At 40.2% G+C, this 8,601-nt stretch overlaps 1 protein-coding gene across 2 annotated transcripts in view; it reads left to right on the top strand.

Moving 5' to 3' along the window:
- Positions 1-6,839, top strand: part of LOC121908551 (solute carrier organic anion transporter family member 5A1-like) — a 49,738-nt gene extending 42,899 nt beyond the window's left edge. For both annotated transcript variants that reach the window (XM_042428666.1, XM_042428667.1), the window contains exon 10: positions 181-6,839. In XM_042428666.1, coding sequence (XP_042284600.1) covers positions 181-704 — 524 coding nt within the window. In that variant the 3' untranslated portion in view covers positions 705-6,839. The remainder of the gene's footprint in view (positions 1-180) is intronic.
- Positions 6,840-8,601: the final 1,762 nt, after the last annotated feature.

The following is an 8,601-nucleotide window of genomic DNA, read 5'->3' on the forward strand; positions in this document are numbered from 1 at the left end:
TTTGATATTTTTACTGTTTTCGTCTTCTTTCCTTTCTGTCTCCGTCCCCTTTTCTTGCCACTTTTTTCCTTTTTTAATGTTCTTTTTGTCCTGTGCTCCTTCTCCTCTTCTCCCTCCTCCTCTTCCTCTGCCATGTCTTCTCTCTTCCTCACCTGTCCTTTCCTTCTCTGCTCTACTCAGCCTACATCCCGACACCCATTTACTTCGGCGCTGTCATCGACACCACCTGCATGTTGTGGCAGCAGGACTGCGGCGTCCACGGCTCCTGCTGGGAGTACGACGTCACCTCCCTGCGCTTCGTCTACTTCGGCCTCGCCGCGAGCCTCAAGTTCCTTGGCTTCCTCTTCATCTTCCTCACCTGGTACTCCATCAAGTACAAGGAGGAGCGGGTGGAGCGCTGGCTCAAGCGCCACCTGTCACCTGTCGACACCGTTGGCAGCCTCGTCTGCCACCCGGGCGGCCACAAGGGCCACGCCCGCACCCGCTCTTGCCCCGTCAACATCCCCCGAACCGACCCCAATGCTCTGCCCGCTAACGCTCCGCTGCGCGCCGGCGCCCTCAACCGTGGTGTCAGCACCCAGAGTTGCCCTGGCAACGAGCTGAAAGCAATAACTCCTACTCCCCCTGCAGCCTCGCCGTCGTCTACAGCGACGCCTGCCCCCACGCCGGCACGTTCGCTGGAACACGTGTCAGTCCGTGTCTGAGCTTCAGAAAGGGGGGTGGGCGATGGACCGACTTCTCTTCTATTCTGAAATCCAGTCCGCTGTGGACATGGCGTGGATTTTAGCTGCTGTCAATGGCACCGATCATCACCTGGAGGTCCAGCTCTCATCTCTTTTTCGCTGATAAAAAAAAAAAAAAAAACACTCAAAGTGACTTTTAAGTTTCATCTGCACCGCTGACTTCTGAGGTCAAAAACCAACTGCTAAAAGTCACGATTCATTGTGAACCTCCAGATCAGCGGTCAGATGGCGTTAAACGGCTGTAAGTTGGACTAATTTAGGGATCAGCCAGCCCAGGAGACCCTCCTCTGACACGAAAAAAATCTGCTTGGTTGGTGAAAATATTGAAAGCGGTCGGGTGCTTTCTTTGTGATCTACCAGACACTGCAGCAGGCGGACAAAGGCTTAGCTTCCCCGCTTTGGGTGGAGGAGAGTTCATCGCTCATAACATCACTCATAACCCCCCCCCCCCACCCGCCCGCCCCCCCCCCTCCTCATGCACCTCGGCAATATGTGCCTTCTGCCACTACGGTCCTCACATGTACAGTACACTTTCAAACACTACACTTACAAACAACACATTAGACGCCCCCCCCCTCAGACAGACTGTGGTCATCCTGTAGGAATAATAAAAAAAAAAATTCACCTGAACAGATACCTCAGCTTCACCAATCCTCCTGCTTCCCCTTCACCTCACGTCTCCGTGTGCTTCTTCTTCAGTTGTGGTTTTTTTGTTTGTTTCGTCACCATCATGCGAGCGACTTTTGTTTTTCCGGACACTGCATATCAGCTATCTCATGGAACAAAAAAAAAAAAAAAAAAGAAGAAAAAAAAAAACCAACCCTATGGAAATGTGATACACTGCAATTAAGTGTTCAGAACTGGAAACCGATGGCATGGTGCTATGTGAAAAAACAATGTTAAGCGTCGAATTTTTTTTTTTTTTTCTTTTTTTTTGTTCTTTTTAGTCATTTTCGTTAGGGTTAAAAACACTTGAAAAGAACCCAACTGGACAATAGGTCACTGGGCTAAGCAGCTTGGCTCGCACAGAATGCATTCCTGTCCGATGCAAGGCCTTTTGTCGCTCCCCTGACACAATGACACGTAGTATTACCGCTGGAAGTCGGATTGTTTGGCTTTTGCCAGCTCCATACAATGCACCCATACATCCGAGCCGTTCCCCCCACCCCTTCCCCAGACCGGCACCCTGATGATAAGTGGTTTAACCTGAAAAGAACAGGATCGGCATTTTCCTCCTGACCACATTCTTGGCTGGATGAGTCACCGGGGATTCTCCACACGTCTGGAAGAACACGGAAAAGGAAAAAAAAATCTGGATCTGGAGTTTTTTTTTTTATTTTTTAGAGATTGGACTGGGGAAAGTGCTCCGGCATTCATGTCTGACTGTATTTCTGACTACTTCCCAGGCTCGACGAGAGATGCATCCAATCATTTTCCAACAGCAACACTCAACATTTGTACTGAACATGTAAGCAGACGAGTAGTCATGTAGAGGTCATAGTGTAGTCGTCTGTTCCTCGTCAGCTGCTGGTGAATTTTTTGGGGATGGATAAAGTTAGTTTCCTGCATCGCGTACATGTAGGATCTGAGCAGTAGTCCCAGTGGTTTATGGGTAAGAGGATATCTTTGCGCGGTTTTCCTCGCCACATGCCAGACCGGTTTGCATACATGCAGATAAATTGTAGAACGAGAAAAGAAGGTTGTGAACAGTTTTCTGATTTAGCGAAGTCACTGGAAAAGTCTAGAAAATGCTGTCGGTCACTGTCGAGCTGCAGCTAATGATTATTTTCGTGATTGATTAATCTTTAAAATTCACCAGTTAATCGCTTGATCAAAAAAAAAGAAGAGGCAAAAAATTGTGACAAATGCTTCTCTTAAATACTTAGAGCCCAAGCTGATATCTTTAAATGTCTTGTTTTGTCCAAACAACAGTCCTAAACCCAAAGATATTCAATTTGCAATGATATAAAACAAAGAAAAGCAGAAAATCCTCACGATTTAAGACGCAGGGACACGAGTGTTTGACATTTTTTGCTTCGTAAACGGCATAATCGATCGATCTATTATCGAAATTGTTGATTAACTTTCTGTCACTTGACTAATCGATCAATCAACTAATCATTATAACACTATATTAGACCCCAAGGGCACATATGTTTAACAGTTTAGGCCAGTTGTAGTAGTTGTGTTTTCCTTCCTGATGAATAATTTTCACTAGAATAATCTCATCACAGCGTGCAAAAAAAAAAAAAAAAAAAAAAAAATTCTAATCATCAGGTAGTTTTGTGTCCATTATTGGGCCCTAAAAGTGAAAATGGAAAGAAGGCACTTAAGTCTTTAAAATTCTTGAAACAAGTTTTAGAATAACAAACAAAAATGTCGTTTTTCCCTTTGCAGTGTCGCATAATCCTCTAATCGTGCCATTTTCCTGGCATTGTGAAGAGCAGAAATGTACCAGAATGCAGACAGAGAGGATGCTTTTTATTATTATTATTATTATTCTTCAGTAGGAACAACACAATCGGCATTTTAAATCTTATTCTAAAAGTAGTTAGTTTGGTAAAAATAGTGGAAGTTTTGGATTTAGCAGCGGCTGTGGTCATGGATGAAAAAGTTAAGATCCCTGTCCTTCGTACAGCTCGGTGACATTTTTAAAGGCGTTTTCCGAGGTCCGGTCATGTTTAACTGTTAACATGAGGATTTAAAAAACGGTGTGCATTTTCAAGCATCTCACCTCAGATTAGGACATTTTTTTTTGTGCAGTATTACCACTTATTTCCTTAAAGAGCAGCCTCAGTGCTCATGGCAGGCAGTGTTACAGCCCTGTGAGTCATGTGTGTTTGTTACAAATCCCTCCTTTTTATTTTCCCCCCCTTCAATCTTCAGACCTCAACGAAATATTTTTGATTTACGGACGCTTGTTCTGCCTGTTGGAGGTTGAGTGTTTCATGTATATACACACACACATACAAGATGCAGTAGTGATTAGTCTGCCGGGTCAGTCGCTGTCGTCCGAGGACACCTGCTGGTTAGTTATGGAACAGCATGTTAAGCCAGAGATGAGACTTCTCAGGCGTTTTGATAAGTCAGATCCTGAACAAGAGAAGGAAAAACTTTTGATGAAAAAAACAAAACAAAAACAAAACAACCAAAACAGTATGTTTATTAGGAAAAGTGAAGTGTTCAAATTTGTGTGTTTGACACAGTGGGGTTCTGTGTCTCATGTAATCAATTATTTTTAACATTTGAGACTTTTCAATTGATGGTTAGAATGATTTAATTGTTCCATTGGGGCTTCAGCTAACAGTTATTGTTTATTAAGCTGCCAATTTTTTTTTTCTATGATTAATGGATGAATTGTTTGGTCTATAAAATGTTAGAAAATAGTGAAAAATGCCTGTTACATTTTCCTAAAGTTCTTCAAATGGCTTTTTGTTCAACCAACAGTCCAAAATCCAGAAATGATCGATTTATTATCAGATTAGATAAAGAAAAGCAGTAAATCCTCACTAATGAAAAGCTGGAAGAAGTGAATGTTTGCTATTTAATAAAGCTAAAATACAAACATTCACTTCTTCCAGCTTTTCACTAGTGACTTAAAGGTGCAGTGTGTAGCAGAAATGGAGTATAATATTCACAAGTTGTTGTTGCACCACATGTTTCTACAGTAGCCCAGAATGGACAAACCAAACACTGGCTCTAGAGAGGACCTTTCATGTGTTTTGTGAGTTTCGCGGCCACTGTACATGCATGGTAGGGGGAGGGGTTATCAGTTACCCCCAGATACCATTAAATCCTACACACTGGACCTTTAAATGACTTATTATTTTACTTATTGTCAGCAAATCTCATGTGCAGAGCCAAACAAACAATGAACAACGAACTGAGCCAAACAAAAATGATCTACTTACAAGTATTTTGTGTATCCAAAGTCTGATGTGTTTGTATTCAGTAGACCTCGTTGTTGTCCAAAAACCACCACACCCCTGTGCATACAAGGAACCTCTCCCCTGAGAGTTACTATCTTATCACTATTTTTACTCTTTGGAGACCTTTCTAAACACACAATGGTAATCACTGTCTTCAGGGATGAAGGAACATGTCACCCAGTGCAGCGTTGAGGCTCATTGAAGTGTTTTTAATAGTTTTTGGACGACAACAGACGTCTATCTACAGCACAGAGGAATAAGATATATCAGGCTTTGGATACACACACAACACTTGTAAGTTCATTGCTGGTTTCTGCACGTGAGATATGTTGACAAGAAGAAAAATATAGAGACTTGCCAGCCATATATTTTAAACAATTACTTGATTATCAAAATAGTTGCTGATTTGATTTTCAGTTGTTCAACTAATCGATTAATCGACTTGTTGTTTCAGTTCAAACTGGAGAACCTAGCAGGTCATTTTTATTAACATCTGCTGCATTTTGAAGACATTTCTTAAATCCTGAAAGATGTTTTTTTTTCTGGTGTTTGTAGATTTTAACCCGTTTCACAAGCCAAACTCATACTTGTGTTTCCTCCACTACCTTTTACATGAGGAATACGATCGCCAAACTTCTCAGTTTATAGATGTTACTAACGTTGTGACCAAGCATTCGATGCCATCTTTTGATACCTGACAGTTTCCAAAAAGTATTGATTGTATATCCAACCCCACAAACTGAAGGAAACGCATCTTCTTGCTCGTTACGTCACTTCTATGCATCACCAAAATGCAACCTTTTCTCATCATTTATATCTATACATTGTCCGTCTTTGTGAGGGAGAAGCATCTTGTGAAATGGGTTAAAAATCGACTTCACTGTGCAGCAGAATGAATATTTTTAACGCTGGCAGGATGAAAGTTTTTCAGGATTTTGGAAATGTCCTCAAAATAGGCGTTTAAGTGTCTCTTTTTTTTTTTTTTTTTTTGAGGAAAACAGTGGCTCACATCTGTCACTTTGAAGTCTTGAATGTAAAGACGCCGATAACACGGAAGACACAAATTTACAGCGGATGTGTTGACAGGTTTCAAGGCTGCAATAATCAATTTTAATTATATAAGTAAAAGCAACATCTGCTCAGCAAAACGAGAGCTCACATTTGATGCGTGTTTTTTTTTTTTCATGGTGTCTAAATTAACTCGTAAGACGACAAAATGCGGGGGAAGAGAGGGAGGAGATGGGACACATCCCTGTCCGTCAGATAGGCAAACTGTTCAGGAGAAAAGTCTGAAGGGACACAAAGGAGCCGCTGTTTTCACGCCAGGTGGAAAAGTACTTTGTGATCATCTTACAACTGCCAAAAAAAAAAGTAGCGAAGAAGAAAACTTTGGCGCATGGTTTCAGTACTCAACACAGTAGAGACAGTAGAGTAGAATAGAATCACATAACATTCCATTTTCATGTAAAGCGAGAAACTACAAACAGAAATAAGTCTTGTGTGGATCCGTGTAGTGTTAGTGAAGCACTGAGATTCTCACCCACCTATGTTCTGTTTCTCTGTGCCTGCGTTTCACATTTAAACTGCTGTTTTCAGTTTGTTTGTTTTGTTTTTTTTTTACTTCCTGCGCAGCTGGTGTCGCACTTTCAGCTCGATCGCCACAAAAAAAAAAATCACACAGACGGGATGAAATGTTGAGACCGTCTTCCTCATAGCTGCGTCTCCATCTCCTGTCCTGTCTTGAGGTGTTATAAATGCCTTTTTTTTTTGTTGTTGAAGAGAATTCTCACTATCTTCGTATTTCAGGGTTCATTTAACTGTTTGGTGGATTTTTCTTTGTCTCGTGTTAAACGGGTCGAAGGTAGATCGCGCTGCTTCATGTTTTAGATACTTTTCCCGCAGCTTTAGATGATCTAAAATAACGGGGAAATATCAGATGTTAGTGTCAGTATCTCAGAATCAGTTTTGCACTCAAGCAAAGCCAATACAGAGAAAGGAAAGTGACAGTTTTTTTATAGCGACTGTTTCTTCAGGAGAAAGTAGTTTCATTGAAAACTATCTCTAATCGGAAGGGAGAAAAATGTTTTTTTTTTTTTAGGTATTCAGGTGAAACGATCTTTAAAATTTTGGCCCTGAAGCTTCTAAGGGTTAAGATTTTATCATTCAGTAATACAAGCTAAAACCTTTTGATGAGATAACTCAAAAAAATTAATAATTTTACCGATAAAAATAGTAGTTTTCTACATCCAATGACAAATTTTACTACAATTTTTATCAATAGAAATTATTATTTTTTGGGGAGGGATAAGGAAATGCTGGTGTTATTCTATTTTTTTTTGTCCTCAATCAACAAATCCCATGAAAAGACCAAAACCAACAATGTGTTAATCCTTCCAGCCCAACCAGCCCATCGGTTCTTACTTAAGATATACATCTTTAAAAACACTTCTTTTAAAACAGAAAAGAAACTTACTAAAAACAGCTGGGCATTGCAGTTTTTAGGAAACATTACTCAAACAGGAGGAAGTAGTGCTTTTGTTGGGGACTATTTTCAGTGGCGGATAAATACAGATTTGGTGCACTATAGTATTTCTGGTAGTAGGACGGTGTGTGTGGCTCACTGATGTGTTTTTAATAGTTTTTGGTCAACAACGGAGCTCTAAGGCACAGAAAAATAAGATATATTCAGTTTTGAATACACACACAATACTTAGTAGATCATTGTTGGTTTTGGGGTTTTCATGAGATTTATTAACAATAAGAAAAAAGTAGATTATCACCAGATGTCCCCCGTCTCTTGCTTTCCCTCATTTCCTGTCGTCTCTCTACTGTCAACTATCTAATAAAGCCATAAATAGAATTAAAAAAAAAAAATCTGATCAAGGTAGATAAAAGAAGTTCAGCTCAAAAGCGGCTTAAATCCAAATCCAGTCAGGCCCAAATCTGGTTTAAATTCTGCCAACAGGAGCTGATTCTCAATTTCCCAAATTCGCCAAAGTCTGCATCTCCAAAACCAGGTCTGCATCTCCAAAACCAGTGTCGCCTCACATTTGGTCCCCTGTCACTGGAATACCGTAACAATCCCTCAAATAATTGTTTTTGTAGATTAAGATGACAAAATGGCAGAAATCTGGGCGTATAAATTTGCAAGTATACTGTTATTTTAAACTGAGAGAAATGTTTTTTATTTGAAATATTGATGAATGATTATTTTTAAACAGGAATCAAGGCCCAACGTATCCTGAAACTCACTCGATGAAACACTGTAGTTGAAATATTTTAGTCAAGAGTGAATAAGAGAAGAAAAAACATCTCAAAATTATAGTTATGAGATTTGAAAGTGGTGTCGAGTGTTTCATCCTCAAACCTCATCCTCTTACCTGCTGACACCAGCTCCAGGATTTCACTGAATTACTAGTTTTTTTTATCCTCCTCCGCTCCTTTTGCCGCCTCTCTTTAGACGAAGGAGTCGTTTTACCTCCATGTGTCGCACATGTCGTTTTCATGTAGTAATGTGGCATCATTTCCAGACACGCTAAAGACTGAATCTGGATCCGTATGAGCTCCTTCGCACTGATGCAGGTTAGAGTATTTTGAGTTTACCTTCTTCTCCTTTTCTTCTTCTTCTTCTTCTTTTTTTTTAATTATCAGTATTGTATTTATTTCAAAAGGACAGTGTTTTTGACTGACTGAAAGGCCACACTGATGAGAGGCAAAATGTAGATTTGTGGACACTGTTTACAAATGCCTTGGATACTTGACTTCTGTCAATAAAAATGTGAAAAAATAATAAAACAGTATTACAAAGACTAATGGTTTCTTCATTTATTTCTGCATGACATCTCTCTCTCTTGGTTTTTTTTTTAAATGCAGCTGCTCTCTGATGGTTTAAGTTTGCTGAAGTTGCTGTTTTGTTTTCCTGGAAGACT

This window comes from Thunnus maccoyii, chromosome 12 (assembly GCF_910596095.1).
Source record: "Thunnus maccoyii chromosome 12, fThuMac1.1, whole genome shotgun sequence".
NCBI classification, from domain to species: domain Eukaryota; kingdom Metazoa; phylum Chordata; class Actinopteri; order Scombriformes; family Scombridae; genus Thunnus; species Thunnus maccoyii.